This window comes from Neofelis nebulosa, chromosome 9 (genome assembly GCF_028018385.1).
Source record: "Neofelis nebulosa isolate mNeoNeb1 chromosome 9, mNeoNeb1.pri, whole genome shotgun sequence".
Taxonomy (NCBI): domain Eukaryota; kingdom Metazoa; phylum Chordata; class Mammalia; order Carnivora; family Felidae; genus Neofelis; species Neofelis nebulosa.
In genome coordinates, this window is record NC_080790.1 from 20676539 (window position 1) to 20697975 (window position 21437).

Genomic DNA, 21437 nt, shown 5'->3' on the forward strand with positions numbered 1-21437 from the left:
TATGTGACTTCAAACTTTAGGTGGTATGAAGAAATAAACAGAACACTATAATACACTAAAAAAGGAAATATGCTCTAACTCGTAAAGTCAGCCAAAGTGCTCTGAAAAAGACATATTCAAACTGACACGTAAAAAATAAGAGGTAACTGAGGTAAAAGCACATTCCTTGTTAAAAAGTCAGCATATAGGGCGCCTGGGTGGCTCCGTCGGTTAAGCGTCCGACTTCAGCTCAGGTCACGATCTCGTGGCCCGTGAGTTCGAGCCCCGCGTCGGGCTCTGGGCTGATGGCTCAGAGCCTGGAGCCTGCTTCCCATTCTGTGTCTCCCTCTCTCTCTGCCCCTCCCCCGTTCATGCTCTGTCTCTCTCTGTCCCAAAAATAAATAAACGTTAAAAAAAAAAATTAAAAAAAAAAGTCAGCATATACAAAGACTGAAGTAAGAAAGAGCTTCCCTACATATTTGAGAATTGATAACATATAATATTTAAAGCTATGGAATTGGACAAAATCGCACTTAAGTTAGAAGGTAATGAGCAAAGGAAAAAAAAAAATGAGAAGGAGGAGGAGAGGAGAAATGTTTGTAATCGCTTCAGGTAACAGAGTTTCAAAAAGGAAGGCGTAGTCAACTGTGTGAAATAATGCTAAGTAGTAAGAGTAACTAGAAGTCCCATGGAGTTAACAAAATGGAAGTCAATGGTGACTTAGAAAGAACTGCTTTGTCGTTACACAATTGCATCACAACAATGTAGTTTAACCAAGAGCAGCTACTTATAAATTGTTATCACGAAGTGAAGCCAGAAGCTATTTTTGCTGACTCTACCATTTTGCTATTTTTTTCTAAATCTCTTTTTTTCCCCTTCTTTTATTTATTTACTATTCTTCACATATTTACTATTCTTGCCTGCTTCCTAGAAATGATAATGATAAGTGTAAAGTCACAGAGCTTTAGTATATTGGAGCCAGATGACCCTGCACCTGTCACTGAGACCTAAGGGACTGAGGGTAGTTTACTCTCTACACACCAGATATCCTGGCCTATGTCCCCAGTGTGCATCAAAAGTCTAATTTTAAGAAGGAAAAAAATGAAATCTCTTGCCCATTCATATTCTATAAAAACCCCATACTGTTATAAAAAAATATTAGAACACCTTAGCAGAATTTGTTCCACAGAACCACAAAAATCACCTTTTGCTCCTGTAGCTTTGTACAAATTGATCTGTTATTACATGGACATTATGCTTTAATCTAATAAGTCTGGGGCGCCTGGGTGGCGCAGTCGGTTAAGCGTCCGACTTCAGCCAGGTCACGATCTCGTGGTCCGTGAGTTCGAGCCCCGCATCAGGCTCTGGGCTGATGGCTCGGAGCCTGGAGCCTGCTTCCGATTCTGTGTCTCCCTCTCTCTCTGCCCCTCCCCCGTTCATGCTCTCTCTCTGTCCCAAAAATAAATTTAAAAAAACGTTGGAAAAAAAAAAATTTAATCTAATAAGTCTTATCTAATTCAAATAAAAATTTAGAATTATATCACTGATAAATTAAGTGACTAATTTTTTAATTTACAAAAATGTTTAAATGTTCACACAATTTCTGAGAGACTTATGTTACATAAAGTGAAATACACTAATTTTACTTCATTCCTTCAAAGTCATAACACAAACCTATTTTATTCCCAGCCTATTGACGTTTGGCCACAAATCAAACAAAATTTCTTGAGCTCTGTTAGCAAACAAGGGCAAAAAACTGAATTTTCTATTCAAGAAGATGAGAATTACAATCTAGAACACACAACAGCTATTTATCAAAAAATGTATTACTGTCCGTTTACAAATATTTTACCATAGCTCATTATTACTCTGGCATCTGAGCTGAACAATTCTCCAGTGTAAAGGACCATCCAGCACAATGTGAGACATTTAGCATCCTGTTACCTGTTAAATGCCATCGTGCTCCTGTACTTTCTAGTCACTTTGACAATCAAACACAGCCCCATAAATTCTGAACACTTTCCCTAAGGGTGTTTACACAATACTACCCCCACTTGAGAAAACTAGTAGCAGTTTTAAAGCACTCCAACCTTTCCCATCTTAATGAAAATATCTCTCATGTAGACTCCCAGATTTCAACATTAACAATACAAAGTATGTTGAACAGAACTTTAACATTTCTTTTTTGTTTAATGTTTTAACTTATTTTTGAGAGAGAGAGAGAGAGAGAGAGAGAGACAGAGGACAAGTGGGGGAGGGGCAGAGAAGGGGAGACACAGAATCAGAAGCAGGCTCAAGGCTCTGAGCTGTCAGCACAGAGCCCTACGTGGGGCTCGAGCTTGTGAACAGCGAGATCATGACTTGAGCCGACGTCGGACACTTAACTGACTGAGCCACCCAGTTGCCCCAATTTTAACATTTCTTGATGACAGAAGGTCTTGTTTATGAAGTGACTATTACGTGCTATTGTAATAGAAGGCTCTTAGAAATTAAAGTGTGTTTTATCTTTGGTCCTGTATTAATTGACCCCAAGCTGTTTTATTTGTACATATAACTATTACTTGAAATACATACTGCTCTATATGTACCTTTTCCATTTTATTCTTTTTGGCCAAGGTTATTTCTTCCTAGATTGTCTATTTCTAGCACTCTCCCTGCACTAGAGAATACTTGTTACATGCTACTGACCAAGCTTATTAAATTAAAAGACTGAACTCATAGGTGAAGGTTTGAAGATGGCTCCAGGCCTTCCTAAGAATTAAAGTGCATGGGATGGAAACAGATACATTCTAAGAATTTTTTTTTAAACATACTTGTGGTTTTATAACTGTGCTATGACTGAAAACTCCAGAGATCTGACAACTGAATAAATCAGAAATTAGCAAAGCAGTTATTACTAAATCATCAATCTTCAGGGCTAAAGTACACTGCTATATACTACAGAACACTCTAATCAAGTATTGTAATTATTACTAATAATATTTAAGTAACTCACCTGATTTCTTTTAGTCCTTCTCTCTGGATAACTTGAAGAATTTCTTTATGACTCATGGGTGTATTGGGGTATTTTTCTAAGACCTGAGAAACAAGTATATAATAATAAATTATTTCTTATTTTAAGTTCTTATTATAATTATGTGTATAATTATAGTTCTTATTCTTATAACTATGTATTAATTTCATCCAGCACATACATATCCAGAGACTTTTCATCCCTTTAATTTTGGGACAATAAGAAAAATGGAAAATTAATGGAATATAAACAGGTTCTTCTCTCTTAGTCACAAACAATATGTCAAGTCCTGAAACAGAAATGGATCAAAAAAGATTAAGATTAATAACTAAATTATTTATTAGTAGTGTTTAGTATAAAATTATGTACTTTCTGCCTCCACCCCCATGTCACATGCCTAACTGTGGATCTACTATAGGTAGTTTGAGATTATCATCTTTACATTCCCAGCAAAGCTGAGTATGGCATGAATGCTCAATAAATTCTTAACCAAAACAAATGAACAATACAGTTGTAACAAAATTTCCTGGTTCTGGTAAAAAAGGAGTAAGCATAGTTTATCTCCTGCTGAATATGACTAAAAACCTGGACGGAATGCATGGAGCAGCTATCTGAGGTAGCAATCGGGTTGGAGTACAAAACCACAACTAGAAGTTTTACTAACCCCTAAGTGAGTTTCCTGATTTTATTTGCTCTGGGACCACTCGGTCTAAACTCAAAGGCAGTACAAATTCAGAACTGTCCACTAACAGCAGGCAGAAATGGCTCTCAAGAGAATTCTTCTCTTTTTTGATCTGAGGATCAGTAAAGGGGTCCCCTAGGGAGAGGCGGTTTTCTGAGGTTTTCCCCCTTTCTCTTGACCTATGCCCCCAGACAAGCCAAGACAGCATCCTTGGCAGTGGTGATACCAGCAATGGTTGAACAGGGACTGAAAGCTCCAACAAAACAGAACCCTTCTAATCCCCTGGGTGTGAAGGGAATCCACATGGCTTATATTCTTTCTCTGCCATCCTATTGTTTGCCGTCAAAGGCAGATGCAGTTGTGGAATATACAGCAAAACAGAGAAATGAAAGCCTCAGCTGTCCAGCCATAGGACAAGGAAGAAGGGTCTGTAGGAGCCAGAAAGTTATCAGGGAGAAAGTTATTGCAAAGACAAAGGAGCCAAGAAAATGATACCACAAAGTTCCATAAACACTCCTGGGGTCACTCCAGAGCTATGCATGTGTGTGTCTGACCCTAATCATAGTAACAGGTTCCCAAATTACCCAGTAAGTGGTACACATGCAGAACAGATCAGAACAACTCTGCAAAGGCTTTGAAAACTAAATATTGGAATTGTAGTGCACAAAAGGTAGGTGGAAACTTGTGATCTGAACCTAACAAAGTCAAATAAATACCTACTTTAAAACTCATCCCCCCCCCCGCAAAATTATTCTCCATTGGATTTAAATAAGACATACAATATGATAACATAACATTAAAATGTCTATATACAATCCAACATCACTTGACAACTAAACAACTAGGAAACTCTCAAGAACTCACAAGGGAAAAGACAACCTACACACAATAAATCCAAGATAACAAAGACATTGGAATTATCAAAGGCTTTAAAGCAATTATTATAACCATGCTTCAAGTCAGGAAGAGGGGGGGTGCCTGGGTGGCTCAGTTGGTTAAGCATCCAACTTTGGCTCAGGTCATGATCTTTCAGTTCTTGGGTTCGAGCCCCACATCAGCCCTGTGCTGACAGTTCGGAGCCTGGAGTCTGGAGCCTGCTTTGGATTCTGTCTCCCTCTCTCTCTGCCCCTACCCTGCTCACACACTTTCTCGAAAACAAATAAACATTAAAAAAAAAAAAAAAAAAAAAAAGTCAGGAAGCAGGCCACCTAGCTGGCTTAGTCGGTGGAGCATGCAACTCTTGATCTCAGGGTTGTGAGCTGGAGCTCTATCCACAGGGTGTAGAGACTACTCAAAAATAAAATCTTAAAAAAAAAAAAGTCAACAAGAATATTCTTGAAAGAAACAGACAAGAATATTCTTGAAAGAAACAGTGTCAGCAGAGAAATAAGATGTGTGTGTGTGTGTGTGTGTGTGTGTGTGTGTGTGTGTGTGTGTGTGTGTATGACTGTGTGAAACAAAATAAAATTTTAGGACTAAAAAATACAATAACCAAAATAAAACCCAAAATTCCCTGGAGGCACTCAACTGCAGAATGGAGATAATGAAGAAAAGAGTCAGTGAACTTGAAGCTAAAGCAATAGAAATTATCCAATCTGATGAATAGACAGAAAAATGGTAGAAAAAATAAATGAACAGGGCTAATGGGAAAGAATCACAAAGTGTAACATTCATGTTATCAGAATCCCAAAAAGAGATGAGAAAGAGTGCAAAAACCGTATCTGAAGAAACAGCAGCAGAAAACTCCCCAAATTTGGTTAAAGATATACACTTACAATTTCAGCAAGGTCAATGAATCTCAAACAACATAAATTCAAAGAAACCCATACCAAACGCTAAAACAACAAAATAAATTTGAAAGCAACCCAGGTAAAACAACCATTTATTTAGGAGAACAATTCCAGTGACTGTACATTTCTCATCAGAAACCATGGAAAGTAGAAATAGTGAAAAAAACATTGTAAAGTACTGTAAGAAAAGGGCTCTCAATTCAAAATTCCTATCCAGCAAAAATGCCCCTTAAGAATAAAAGGGAAAGGGAGCACCTGGTTGGCTCAGTGGGTAGAGCATCTGACTTTTGATCTCGGGGTCATGAGTTCAAGCCCCATATTAGTATAGACATGACTTTTTTTTTTTTTTTAATTTTTTTTTTAATGTTTTTTATTTATTTTTGGGACAGAGAGAGACAGAGCATGAACGGGGGAGGGGCAGAGAGAGAGGGAGACACAGAATCGGAAACAGGCTCCAGGCTCCGAGCCATCAGCCCAGAGCCTGACGCGGGGCTCGAACTCACGGACCGCGAGATCGTGACCTGGCTGAAGTCGGACGCTCAACCGACTGCGCCACCCAGGCGCCCCAGACATGACTTTTTTAAAAAATGGGAACAAAGGGGGTACCTGGGTGGCTCAGTCAGTTAAGCATCCGACTTCACCTCAGGTCATGATCTCATAGTCTGTGAGTTCAAGTCCCATATTGGGTTCTGTGCTAACAGCTCAGAGCCTGGAGCCGACTTTGGATTCCATGCCTCTCTCTCTCTCTCTCTCTCTCTCTCTCTCTCTGACCCTTCCCCACTCACACTCGGTCTCTCAAAAATGAATATAAATGCTGAAAATGAAAAAAAAAAAAAAGAATGAAGGGGAAATCTAAACATTCCCAGATGAAAGAAAACTAAGTGTCCGCCACTACCTCACTAGGCTTAAAATGATTTATTTTAAAAAATAAATTAAAAATTTTTAAATAAATAAATAAAATGACTCCCTTTAAGTCAATTCTGGTTTTCTCTTTTTTTAGATCCAAAGTTTAAGCAGAACTCTTATACCTAAATCATTTTCCATTCTCACTGTTAAAGAAATAAAGAACTAGGGGCACGTGGGTGGCTTAGTAGGTTAAGTATCTGACTTCAACTCAGGTCATGATCTCACAGTTCATGGGTTTGAGCCCTGCATCAGGTTCTGTGCTGACAGCTCAGAGCCTGGAGCCTACTTCAGATTCTATGTCTCCCTCTCTCTCCACCCCTCCCCTGCTGACACTCTGTCTCTCAAAAATGAATAAATGTTTAAAAAATTTTTTAATAAAAATAAAAAAAAAATAAAGAACTCTTGGCAATTAAAAGATGCCAATGAAAGCTAAAATGAACCAGTTCTCTATACTATACTACCAAAAGAATATTATTTAGTACAGCAAGTCAATAATAACAGATACAGGACTTGTATAATAGAAATCATTAAAGTCAGATACCCTAGATCAGCCATTAAGGTATCACAATGTGGTATCACCTACTACCACCTATGAAGAAAATACAAATAAGTGCTATACATTCTCTCAGTTAAATTTCACAGCAACTTTAAAAGGAAAACATTAATATCCCCATTCAAAAAGTGGGATAACTAGGGGCGCCTGGGTGGCTCAGTCGGTTAAGCGTCCGACTTTCAGCTCAGGTCACGATCTCGCGGTCTGTGAGTTCCAGCCCCGCGTCGGGCTCTGGGCTGATGGCTCGGAGCCTGGAGCCTGCTTCCGATTCTGTGTCTCCCTCTCTCTCTGCCCCTCCCCTGTTCATGCTCTGTCTCTCTCTCTGTCTCAAAAATAAATAAACGTTAAAAAAAAATTAAAAAAAAAAAAAAAAAAAAGTGGGATAACTAAGGTTCAATAAGTAGATTTCCAAACACAAGACAGCAAGGGTAAGTGGTAGCCAGAATTGAAACTCAAGTCTATCTTGCATCACTACAGCACACTGTGTCCTGTGTCTACATCCATTTTCTCATTTGCTTAATCATAAAATCCAACAAACACACCTCCATTTATCATCTTCCTTGATCTCTCTGCTACATCTGACACTGTTAATAACCGTTCTTTTCTTAGACATTGCTCTCTCTAGACTTTTTTTCTAAAACCCTTCTTCTTAGTCTTCTTCACAGATGTCTTTTTCTATGCCCACCCTTAAATAATTTATAAGCATCAATCTGCAGCTTTTGCTGCTCATTCCACCAACTCTCCCTGAGTAACATCATCCATCCCCAAGTCTTCACCAAGCACCCGTATTTTGATAAAAGAAAAAGCAGCACAGTCTGTACATAACTACCTTTTATTTTTTTTAATCTTTTTTTAATGTTTATTTATTTCTGAGACAGAGAAAGACAGAGCATGAGTGGGGGAGGGGCAGAGAGAGAGGGAGACACAGAATCAGAAGCAGGCTCCAGGCTCTGAGCAGTCACCACAGAGCCCGACGCGGGGCTCAAATTCACACACAGTGAGATCATGACCTGAGCCGAAGTCGGTCACTCAACCGACTGAGCCACCCAGGCGCCCCCATAACTGCCTTTTAAACATCAACCTTAGATGCTTCAGAAACATCTCAAACTTAGCATGTCCAAAATTTCACTTATTATCCTTGTCCAAATTAAGGCCCATATAGAAAACTGAGCCTTTATTTATTGTCTATATATTAAAATGTATACAATTACTGAAAATGAAAAAAAAAAAAATACACCATGGACATGGACAAATAATTCATAAAAGAGCTAATACAATAGGATAGCAATCATATGAAAAAGCATTTACATACTGAAATATTTACAGATGAAATTATATGATGTCTGGAATTTGATTCAAAATTATACAGAGGAAATTAGGACAGAGGCTTAAATATAGCAAGATTGGCTATAAGTTGGTAATTATAAGAGCTACACAATGGGTACAAAGATATTCATTATATTATTGTCAACTTTTGTGTACACATTCAATATCCCATAATAAAATTTATGAAAAATAAAAGAACCAGAACGTTTGACTTTACTAACAATCAAATATAAAACTCATATTCTCTAATGTTTTTCCCCCGCTAATTTAGACAGCAAAAACATGGCAATAAGTAAACACCATGAAATGAGTATGTACACATAATCCAGTACTACTGAGACAGAAGAAAATATTCATTATGTTACTCACTAAAAAATTTAAAGGCTACTTATCCAATAACAGGACACCAAGGAATCTGGCATTATCTATACCACTGAATATTATACAGCCATAAATGAAAAGGGAACATGACTTGGATATGGAGGCCTCCTCTCTAAGCCTCCCTCAAAACTAGATATGGAACTCAAGTTCTAGACACCAGAACGTGATAACAGCAACAACCAGATTTTCAAAAAGCCAGAGCACGTCCCACTTTGGCCCTTTCTCTACCCCGAGGCTTTGACAATGGAGGTGACAAGGCATCCTGACCCATACAGGTAAGGCCATTCCCTAAGAATGGCAGACTACTGACTACACCTCCAGACCGCTGCATGAAAGAGAAATACACATCCAATCCATTTAAGGAACTGTTACACACAGCCAAGTCTGTGCCTAACTAATATGACTGACCAATCTATCCACAGGACACGGGACAGCAAAGTGACCTTAAAACTTAAATTACATTATTCCTCTGATTTTAACACTTCTTTTAATTAGCTAAAATTGAAATCTGAATTCCCTGATAGAGCTTAAAAAATTCTACATGAAATCCTGTATCTTACTCTTCTTACATTACCTTCTTGCCCTTCTTCAAATACAACAAATTCATTCCTAACTCAGGGCCATTTGCATCTGTCCCACCTCCTGCAATGCTTTCCCCTTTAACTCTCTCCCTTCACTTCTTCAGAGAGATCCTGACCACTCTAAAATACACTCAGACACTCACAAGCAACGCCACCACCTATACACACACACACACACACACACACACACACACACACACACACACACCCGCACATGCAGACACACTTTATTCCCTTAGTCTGATTTTCCCCCAGCTTTAGTGAGACATAATTGACAAATAACCTTGTGTACATTTAAAGTATACAATATGGTCATGTGATATTCTTATATATAGTTAAATGATTACATTAAGCTTTGTTAACTATCACATAGTTATTTGTGCACATGGTAACAATTAAAAGATCTACTTGTAGCAAATTTCACGGTTTTTCTTTTTCTTTTCTTTTCTTTTTTTTTTTTTAAAGAGAAAATGCGTGCATGGACAAGCACCCGGGAGGGGCAGAGGGAAAAAGACAGAATCTTAAGGAAGCTCCATACCCAGTGCTGGGCCCATGGCAGGGCTCAATCTCACAACCGTGAGATCATGACCTGAGCCAAAATCAAGAGTTGGATGTCCAACCAACTAAGCCACGCAGGAGTCCCATATCCTTAGCAAAAAAATACACAGTATTGTTTACTACAATCACCATGCTGTACATTAATTAGATCACCAGAATTTATTCTTCTAATTGCTAGTTTGTATCCTTTGACCAACATCTCTCCATTTCCCCTACCCACCCCCAAAGCCTAGAAACCAACAACTTACTCTGTTTCTGAGATCAATTTTTTTAATCTATCTATCCATCTATCCGTCCATTTTTGAGAGACAGACAGAAATAGAGAACAAGCAGGGTTGAGACAGAAAGAGGGAGGCAGAGAATCCCAAGCAGCCTCCAAACGGTCAGCATAGAGGCTGACACAGGGCACAAACTCATGACCTGAGCCAAAACCAAGAGTCAGATTCTTAACTGAATGAGCCACCCAGGTGCTCTGATAACAACTTTTTTTAGATTCCACATATGGGACCATGCAGTATTTGTCTTTCTCTATCTGACTGTTTCACTTAGCATAAAGCTCACAAGGTTCATCCTTGTCATATACGGCAGATTTCCTTCTTTTTATGGCTGGATAGTATTCCATTGCACACAGTAATTTTTTTTTTTTCAGATCTTCTGTATGACACCTAAGTTGTTTCCATGTCTCAGCTACTGTGAATAATGCTGCAATGAACACAGGGGTGCAAATACCTCTCTAAGACAGTATTTCATTTCCTTTGGGTATATACCCAGAAGTGGGATTGCTGGTAGTTCTATTTTTTTTTTTTTAATGTTTATTTATTTTTGACAGAGAGAGACAGAGCATGAGCAGGGGAGGGGCAGAGAGAGATGGGGACACAGAATCTGAAACAGGTTCCAGGCTCTGAGCTATCAGCACAGAACCCGACGCGGGGCTCGAACTCACAAACTGCGAGATCATGACCTGAGCTGAAGTCGGATGCTCAACTGACTGAGCCACCCAGGTGCCCCTGGTAGTTCTATTTTTTAAGGAACATCCATACTGTTTACCATAGTGTCTGTACCAACTGATGTGGCACAAAAAGAGTTTTTATGTAGAGATATACACATAAAATATGGCCAAATAAAAACACAAAAGACTGATATACCTATTAAAACAATAAAACCTGAATTCACACACAAAAAAACTTCCTATGAAGATTATCTTCAGATGGTGCTGCCAAGATAATACATAAAATTTTTTTACATTTCTCCCTTAATTCACACATATTTATAACTGCCTTATGGTTTATAAACACCACATAGCCATTCTATTTCATTTGATCCTCACAATAATCCAAGAAGGAAAACAGGTTTAGTTATGTCTATTTTACCAGGAAGTTAAGACTCAGAGAAGTTACAAAGCACAGCCTGAACTTAGATGGCAAAACTCTTAATTCCCCAAACTAGAGGATAATATTAACACTTTATACAAAGTGAAGAGTTCAGAGGTGCCTAGGTGGCTCAGTCGGTTGAGCGTCTGGCTCTTGATTTCAGCTCAGATCATGATCCCAAGGTCGTGGGATTGAGACCCACACAGGGTTCCAAGCTGGGCATAGAGCCTGCGTAAGATTCTCTCTCCCTCTGCCCTTCTACGGCTCGTGCACATTCTCTCTCTCTCTCTCTCTCTCCCTCTCTCTCTCTCTCTCTCAAAAACAAAACAAAACAAAGAGTTCAATGATAAAAGAAATACTTATTTTGTTAACTAAAATATGCTGGAATGATACAAACTGCCTCTGCTGGATAGTGGGTAGGTTCTTACCTCTTGAGGCAAAAACAAAAAAACTAACAGGATTACAGAAATGTCACTTACTCTTTTGATTAAGACAGGAATAGGATGTTCAACTGTAAAGACCCAATAGAGACCTTTTTCTCACACGTCTGTTTTGAAACATGACAAAATTAGCTTAATGAAAATGTCAGCCTCTACGTATGTCTATAAGTAAGTTGATATCTTAAGAAGTGGGTCCCTGGCTTTGTTTTTAGCAATGAGCAAGTACATAAAACTGAAAAACAAGATCCTGGTGGGGCCTGGGGAGATCCTAATATTTTAAAAACTGTGTTTCTCAAATTCTAGTATTAATCAGGCAAAATAAGAGTGTTTCACTAACTTCCAGTGAAATTCATGGTACTCCACAAAGAAATTAATTCCAGGTGCTGAGTTAAATCTATATACAGTCAGATATACCATATGTAAAGTAACAGGGTTTCCCCAATGATAATGCATATTCATTCTAGAATACTTATTCATTTATTTATTTTAGTAATCTCTACACCCAATACGGGGCTCAAAATTACAACCCCAAGATCAAGAGTCACATGCTCTTCTGACTGAGCCAGCCGGGTATCCCCATTCTAGAAAATTCAGAATAACAACAACAACAACAAAAAAAAACAGGTTTTATTTAACTGTATGTACAGAGGGCTTCTGCCATGACAGAACAGGACTTAACATGTTGGCATATCCCCTTCCAGGAGTTTTTCAGTAACATTTTACATAGTTGAGATTTCTTCTGCACATATCAGTTTGTACTATTTTAATATTATTAGAAGCCCTTTTTTGCAAATCTTGAGACATTTATTGATATATTTCATAGCAGCATAATACTCCAGTGAATATTATACACACATAAACACTAAATCACTTAATCCATTTCCTATTGTTGCATATTAGAATCACTTAAAGGGGTGCCCAGATGGTTCAGAGCATCTGACTCTTGGTTTCGACTCAGGTCATGATCTCACAGGTTGTGGGACGGAGCCCCACAATGGGCTCTGCAAAGTCAACTTGGAATTCTCTCTCCCTCTCTCTGCCCCTCCCCTGCCAGTACACACACGGTCTCTCTCAAAATAAACAAATTAAAAAAATTTTTAAATCACTTAAAGAAGCACTATTATTATTATCCTTACACACTGGACCAACAAATGCCAAGAATGAGACAGACCCTAATTTTATCCCTGATTCTATCATTTAGAGCTCTGTGACTTTGTAAAGTCAATCTCTGAGCCTCAAATTCATCAGTAAAATGAAAATAAGAACAATATCTATAACTTATGAAAGACCATGTGCGTCAAAGAGAATATTTTATTTTGAGCAGTTTCGTTTAGAACTTGGGGATAGTGGGGTGACTCAGTCAGTTAAGCATTTGACTTTGCCTCAGGTCATGATCTCACATTTCATGAGTTTGAGCCATGCAACAGGCTCTGTACTTACAGTGTGGAGCCTGCTTCAGATCCTGTCTCCCTCTATCTCAAAAATAAACAAACATGGAAAAAAAAAATAGAACTTGGGGATATAGCAATTCTCAATAATGTGTTATTGTGTTTTTTTATTTTTTATTATAACAAATGCCAAGTGTTTCTGATTATTTTTAAAATCTAACAAGTGGAATTGCTGCATAAAGTTATTTTAATATAGTCAAATTGCTATCCGCCAGATGTACGGGAGTTTCACTACACCATTAACCGGCATTTATATCATTTTAAAACTCTTTGGTAACTATTTTAAATATACATATGCTACAATTTTAAAATTTTAGTTACTAATGAGGTTGGATTTTTCATGTCATTAAACATTTATATTTCCTTTGTTGGGTGACCCTGACATAAGGCAACAAGTTACTTGATTTAAATAATAAAAATCAAATTAAAAACTAAAATTTTAGGGGTGCATGGGTGGTTCAATCAGTTAACATCCAACTCTTGACTTTGGCTCAGGTTGTGATCTCATGTGGGATCGAGCCTCATGTCAGGCTTTGCACTGACAGCACGGAATTTGCTTGGGATTCTCTTTCTCCCTTTCTGCCCCTTTCCCCAGCTCATGCTCTCTCTCAAATATAAACTTAAAAATATAAAAATAAAAAATAAATTATAAAATTTAACAACTACAGGGGCACTCAGCTGGCCCAGTCTTGGGTCTTAGAGTTGTGAGTTCGAGTCCCATGTTAAGCATAGAGCCTACTTAAACTTAAACACACACACACACACACGCACACACACACACCTTAACAACTACATCACAAAAAGAGACCTGGTTGAACACTACAAATACACTGCTTTTATTCCATAAAAGAAAGGAGAACATTAAATGATTTTGCCAAGTCTACCTAAACAAAATGTATTTCCATCAACAAGTTAAAAGAGTAAAAATACACAACTGATTAACCCAAAGCAGAAAACTACATTAAAAGCATTGTTAAGGGTATAAATGATATTCCATATTTAGTTGTTATTCCAGGCAGATTCAGTTCCAACACAGAACTTCCCCTCAAATAATCCATTTGGTTGCCAGAAGAAAACATACTGCCACTGAAATCTCTGAGGAACTCTGTTGCTACAAGTTCTGCTTGGGAAAAGTGGGAAAATGTAGAGGTTTTTGTAAACCATTCTGAAAAGCACTGGAGTTGATAAAAGAAAAACAGTTTGTACAATTGCTTGCCCTCGTCAAAAACTAGAAGGAGTTTCGGGGTGCCTGGGTGGCGCAGTCGGTTAAGCGTCCGACTTCAGCTCAGGTCACGATCTCGCAGTCCGTGAGTTCGAGCCCCGCGTCGGGCTCTGGGCTGATGGCTCAGAGCCTGGAGCCTGCTTCCGATTCTGTGTCTCCCTCTCTCTCTGCCCCATCCCCACTCATGCTCTGTCTCTCTCTGTCTCAAAAATAAATAAACGTTAAAAAAAAAATTAAAAAAAAAAAAAAAAAACTAGAGGAATTTCTAAGGAAACTGATACAATCATCCCCCTGGCAATTAAAGTTCGTTCTGTTGGGGTGCCTGGGTGGTTCGTCCATTAAGCATCCAACCCTTGGTTTCGGCTCAGGTCATGATTTCCGCAGTTTGTGGGTTCAGGCCCCGCGTCTAGCTCTGCACTGAGGGCATGGAGCCTGCTTGGGATTCTCTCTCTCCCCTCCCTCTCTGCCCCTCCCCCTCTGCCCCTCCCCAACTCACTCTCTTTCTCTCAAAATTAATTTTTTTTTTTTTTTTTTTTTTTAAATCAAAGACCTGGAGCGCTGTACTGACAGCTTATAGCCTGGAGCCTTCTTCGGATTCTGTGCCTCCCTCTCTGTCTCTGTCCCTCCCCTATCTGTGCTCTGTCTTTCTCTCTCTCTAAAATAAATTTTTAAAAATTATTAAAAAAAAAAAAGACCTAAAAATTTTTATACGCCTTTCTAGTGAGGACTTCCCAGATTTCCTAGATATACTAGTCTTTAATGAAATAAAATAGAAGAAACCAGTTAGTTACAACTGCATAAGGGATATTTACTTTCCTTTAAAAAAAAAAAAGTTTATCACTAGTTCCTTTAAATATTAGGAACTCAAAATTAATTTTAAATTTAGAAAATTATTTGTGCTAGATTTCTCAATACTTAGAGCCATAAATCACTTAGTTTGGAGAAGAAACGAATGTTTTTCTTGAGGTGCTTGGGTGGCTCAGTTGGTAGAGCGTCCGTCTCTTCAGCTTAGGTCCTGCTCCCAGGGTCTCAGGACCAAGCCCGGCATAGAGCTTTGCACTGAGCATAGAACCTGTGAAAGATTCTCTGCCCCTAGGGGCGCCTGGGAGGCTCAGTCATTAATCATCCGACTTCGGCTCAGGTCATGATCTCATGGTTCATGGGTTCGAGCCCCACGTTGGACTCTGTGCTGACAAGCTCAGAGCCTGGAGCCTGCTTCAGATTCTGTGTCGTTCTTTCTTTCTGCCCCTCCCCCACTTGCACTCCTGTCTCTCTCTCTCTCAAAAATAAACATTAAAAACAAATTTTAAGCCTCAAAAAATAACTACAATTCTTTAATACCAAATTATTTAGACATCCCCAATTTTCATGAAAAAAACAAACTTTTTTAAACAGTTAGATTGTTCAAATCAGTACTCAAAGACCCAAACATATCACATTTGGTTAACATACGTCTTAAACTCTCTTCTAATCTATAGATTTCTTCCATTTTTCTTCCAATTTATTTACTGAAGAAACCAGGTAGATTGTGCTATAGTTTCCCACATTTCCATATTTTGTTAATTGTATAGTACTCTGTCCCTCATATTTCCTGAATATTAGAATTAACACCTAGAGACTGGCTCAGATTTGTATTTTATTTTAGCAAAAACACTTCATAGGCAGTGTTGGAGACTTCCTATCACACCACGTCAGAACACAAAATATGTGTGGTCTCTTTTTTTGAAATGACTTCTATAGAGTTTCATATTATAAACTACAAGCTATTTTATACTATAAAGTATTAAAAAGTTTCCCATAAGCATTCCTACCTAATTGTTTTAGTACCCATAATGATCACTACCTAGACTCGTTATTTTATTTAGGTGTCCAAAAATGGTGATAAGTCTATCATTCCTTCTTCATTCATTAGCTAAAATCCTTCCAAAAAGAAATGTTTTCCTCCATCTACTTTTTGGTTACCTGAAAGGCAGAGAATTCATACAGACAAGGGTAAGTGTTTGTGTCCTATTTAATAATTTTCAGAGTAATTACCCAACTTTCCTAGTATGCTCCAAAGGGAACCAGTGAAGTTGGGTTGTTTGTTTGAAGCATCATTAGGAATATTATGAATATCCTTTTATGAAATATCATTACAAATTAATATATTTCTGTGATTTAATAACTGTGTTTCCTCACTTGTAAACTGGTTATTCATGACCACTGTCTACTTAGTATATATACCATTTGTATGAGTTCTATTTTCACATTCAATATATTAAAACTTTATTTTTTTAAAAAAATTTTTTTTCAACGTTTTTTATTTATTTTTGGGACAGAGAGAGACAGAGCATGAACGGGGGAGGGGCAGAGAGAGAGGGAGACACAGAATCGGAAACAGGCTCCAGGCTCCGAGCCATCAGCCCAGAGCCTGAAGCGGGGCTCGAACTCACGGACCGCGAGATCGTGACCTGGCTGAAGTCGGACGCTTAACCGACTGCGCCACCCAGGCGCCCCAAAACTTTAAAATGAATACTAAAACTTCTGCTGTCACATTTATTGCAAATATTTTTTCCAGTTTATCCTTTATCTTTTCATTACTGCTATTTTTACATGGAGGTTTTTATTAACTCCATGTATTATAACTGGTCTTCTCTTTTTATTTCCTTTTTTTTTTTTTTTTCTGGTAGCTTTTTGTTTTCAATGTTTATTCATTTATTTAGAGGAACAGAGACCACATGCATCGGGAGGGGCACAGAGAGAAGTGGGGGGGGGGGGGGGAACAATCCCAAGCATGCTGTGCACCATCAGCATGGAGCCTTAGGCAGGGCTCAAACATACGAACTGTGAGATCATGACCTGAGTCGAAATCAAGAGTTGGACACTCAACCAACTGAACCACCTAAGCACCCCTCTTTTGATTTTCTTTAGCACTTCTACATTTTATATCTTCCCTCCCTTAGATAGCTTAATATTTTTCCAACTTTTCATTTACATTTAACTTTTAATTCACTTAATTTTTAATAAGAAAATATGCATTATGCATAGACAGAGACAGAAAAATGTGCAGATACACTAGATACATTACTATTACAATACTATTACTACATTGTATTACTATTACATTATTTTACCAGGAAGACCATAGTAGTTTTACAAAACATTTAGCTTACGTTAACCACAGGAGGGCAGTGTTTATCAAACAAAAATAGCATTCCTTTGGCATTGTTCATGGAACTACTACAAACACAATTTGTAGAAACTACTTTATGACAATCAGAATAGCTTCTCAGAAGAATTTTTTATTTTACTGTAAGCTCTACACCTAATGTGGGGCTTGAACTCATGACCCCAAGATCAAGAGTTGCATGCTCTACAACTGAGTCAGCCAGGCACCTCTGCTCAGAAGAATTAAAATTAACATCACACTGAATTAAAGCATGATAAAATAAAAATTTTAAAGTGTGCCTGAAACATCTATTTCTTGGGTGCCTGGGTGGCTCAGTCGGTTAAGTGCCCAACTCTTAAGTCTCAGAACATGTTTAACCTCAGGGTTGTGAGTTCAAACCCCATGTTGGGCTCCATGGTGGGCATGGAGCCTACTTTAAAAAATTAAAACATCTATTTTATAAAAAAGCATCTATTTCTTTATTTGCAGATTCTCACATCCAGCTAATAAGTAAGATATTAAAATTACACTTTCTAAGTACCAAGAAAAATCTAGATGGCCCCTAAGATTCAAGTTTAACTCTAGCATAAACAACAGCATTTCAATTATTGATGCACTAATGAGTTCCTTCCAGATATGCATATATGCAGAGCCTGAATTTTGTATAATCTAGGTGATTTTACCTTGCATTTAAAATGTGCAGCTAAAAATATGATAATCTTTATAGATTTAAATCAGTGTTATATAGCTTACTTACTAAGCTTCAATTAGTGTTAACTAATTAGTTTCAATTAGTGTAACTAAAGTCATGTAATGAATAAGGTCCCCCAGGAAATATGCAGAATGATGTAAGCCTATACTACAAAACCAATATACCACTGTGTAAGAGTCAGAGAAGAAAAACCAGCCAGTAAGTAAGGAGTGGCTAGAGGACTAAGAAGAAAATCAGAAGAACATGGTGCCTCAGAAAAGACAAAACATTCTAAGAACGATGAAGTGGTCAATCATGTCAAAAACTGCCTACAAACTGAGACAACTTCAAAATCCCCTGTATTTAGCAACAAGGAACCCTTTTTCTAATGTTTACTTTTGAGAGAGACAAAAAGAGAGAGAGAGAGAGAGAGCACGTGCGTGCACAAGCAGGGGAGAGGCGGAGAAAGAGGGAGACACAGAATCCAGAGCAGTCTCCAGGCTCCGAGCTATCAGCACAAACACCAACGCAGGGCTCGAACTCATGAAACATGAGGTCATGACCTGAGCCGAAGTCAGACAGTTAACTGACTGAGCCACACAGGTGCCCCAACAAAGAGCTCTTTAATTAGATTTGCAAGTTCAGATTCCACTTAACCAAGAGAGAAGAAATCAAACTTGACAGGGCCTAGCACTGAATGGGAGGTCCAGAAGTGGTGACAGGGAATTAAAACAACTCTTCCTAAAACAGTGAAGGAAATGTGGAGTCAAGGAAAAATTGTGTAGTCAACTGGACTTGAACAAGTTTCACGGAACCAGGAAAAAAGGAAAGAGAAGCATCCCTAGCTATCCAATTCTCCCCACCTCAAATAGACAAATAGATGATTCAGATCAAGTTTGACAAATCCTTCATTACCCAAACTTGTGCTACTTATAATTTGACACTTGAAACAAGATGAGTCAAGAGGATGCAGTATCCCCCACCTAACTAACCATGCAAACACTACGTGAGTTTAGAAGCTAAACAGAAAGTAACAATACATGCAATTTAGAAGGAATAACTAATAGAGCCAAATATCTGAAAAGGAAAGACAGAAAAGGACCTTACCTGGCTGCTTAGCAGTATCTGTTGATCACTAACTCTGTCCTGAGATGCACTCAGCTCAGCTCTGTTACACCAGACTCTCCTTGTTTCCCTCCTACCCTCTCCACCAGTGACTTTTTATTCTCCACAGTATTTTAACAATGATCTCCTTCAGAATTCTCTTAATTTCTAACCTCTTTGCACATTTCCATCCTCTCACGGTTTCAAAAATCAATACGCTCCTACAGCAGCATTCTATATACACCCCCCATAGTTCTTATCATACTGTATTTATTATAACTGCATTTTACATCATCTGTCTTACCCACTGGTACATAAGCTCCATAAGGGCTGAGACCTTCTGTTTTGTTCATATAGTATCCTTAGTGCCTATCATATACTAAGTATAAAACGTGAGGGCTGACTGGCGGATTCAGGAACACAGATGGTAAGACTGGCTCCATAAAAATTAATTTTTTTTAAACAAGAAAGGATGAAAGGTGAATGCAAATGCAAATAAGTTTGTAGATTCAGGGACAGAAACTTAAATGTAAGAAGCGGCTGAGAATATTTAAATACAAAGAGGCAGGGGTGCCTGGGTGGCTCAGTCTGTTGGGCATCTGACTTCAGCTCAGGTCATGATCTCACAGTTCGTGGGTCCAAGCCCCACATCAGACTCTGTGCTGACAGCTCGGAGCCTGGAGCCTGCTTTGGATTCTCTGTCTCCCTTCCCTCTCTGTCTTCCCCTCTCCCACTTGTGCTCTGTCTCTCCCTCTCTCTCTCAAAAATAAATAAATATTAATAAAAAAATTTTTGTTAATACAAAGAGGCAGCTGCAGATAGCCAGATAGCTATATGGGCTACATATAGCTACATATATGGGCCCATATAGCTACAGATAGGGGCCCACCCAGATAGCTACAGATAGCTATATGGGCTGGCTTCTCAAGCTCACAAGTACAGTTTTACCTAAAAGTCCCTCAATTCTGAACAGCTCTATCAAGTCATTCTGCTCTACATTAGGTTATTTTTATCTGATTATCCAAGAAGTCTGTATGTTATGTACACTCCCTAGTTCAGCCAAAAGAAAGAAAGAAAGAGAGAGAGAGAGAGAGAGAGAGAGAGAGAGAGAGAGAGAGAAAGAAAGAAAGAAAGAAAGAAAGAAAGAAAGAAAGAAAGAAAGAAAAAAGAAAGTTCCCAAAAGCTCATTCTCCCAAAATTCTGATGATTTAATACTTATCTAGAATTTAAGTGCCAGGTACCGTTTTAAGTGCTTTACATACATTAGCTCATTTAATCTTTACAATAAACCTACGAGGTAGATGCTAATATGGCATTTTTTTCAGATGTGAAAACTTTGGCACAGGAAAAATAAGTAATTTACCCAAGGTCACATCAGCCAGCAAGTGATGGAGAACAAGACTCTTTGCTCCTAAGCATTATGCTATACTGCCTTCCTCAATCAGTTACACATCCTTACCACTTCTAAATTTAATTCTCACTGTAACACACAATCACTAACTGTGTAAGTGCCAAAACCTGGGACTGCAAAGATGAATAAGAAACAAGCCCTGGGATCCCTGAATGGCTCAGTGGGTTGAGCGTCCGTCTGACTCTTGATTGCAGCTCAGGTCATGATCCCAGGGTTGTGGGACTGAGCCCAGAGTCCGGCTCTGCAATGAGCATGGAGCCTGCTTAAAATTCTTTCTCTCTCCCTCCCTCTGCTCCTCTCCCCAGATCACACTCGCTCTCTTGCGCGCACGCGCACTCTCTCTCTCTCTCTCTCAAAAAAAAAACAAAAAACAAGCAAGCCTAGTTCACAACTAGGGTAGAGAAAGAATGGCAGAAAGGAGAGACAGACAACTATGAGAGAAGAAATACTAAAAGTATATAAAGGACTACAGAGGGGCACCTGGGTGGCTCAGTTGATTAAGTTTCCAACTTCGGCTCAGGTCATGATCTCACAGTCTGAGTTCAAGGCCAGCGTCGGGCTCTGTGCTGACAGCTCAGAGCCTGGAGCCTGCTCCAGATTCTGTGTCTCCCTCTCTCTCTGTTCCTACCCCACTTGCACTCCCTCTCTCTCTCTCTTTCTCGCTCTCAAAAATAAATAAACATCATAAAAATATATATATGGAAGCAAAAGTAAAGAATATTTAATTCTTCCTATAAAAATTATGCAGTATTTCAAATACAGAGGAAACTACAAAATAAAAGAACACTTATGCACTGACTAGGAAACTTTGTCAAATCTGCAAAGGAAAATGAA

At 38.5% G+C, this 21437-nt stretch overlaps 1 protein-coding gene across 1 annotated transcript in view; it reads right to left on the reverse strand.

Moving 5' to 3' along the window:
- The window catches only part of ASXL2 (ASXL transcriptional regulator 2), a 135898-nt gene that overhangs the window by 82569 nt on the left and 31892 nt on the right, over positions 1–21437 (reverse strand). The window contains exon 2 of the mRNA XM_058682748.1: positions 2975–3057. Coding sequence (XP_058538731.1) covers positions 2975–3057 — 83 coding nt within the window. The remainder of the gene's footprint in view (positions 1–2974; positions 3058–21437) is intronic.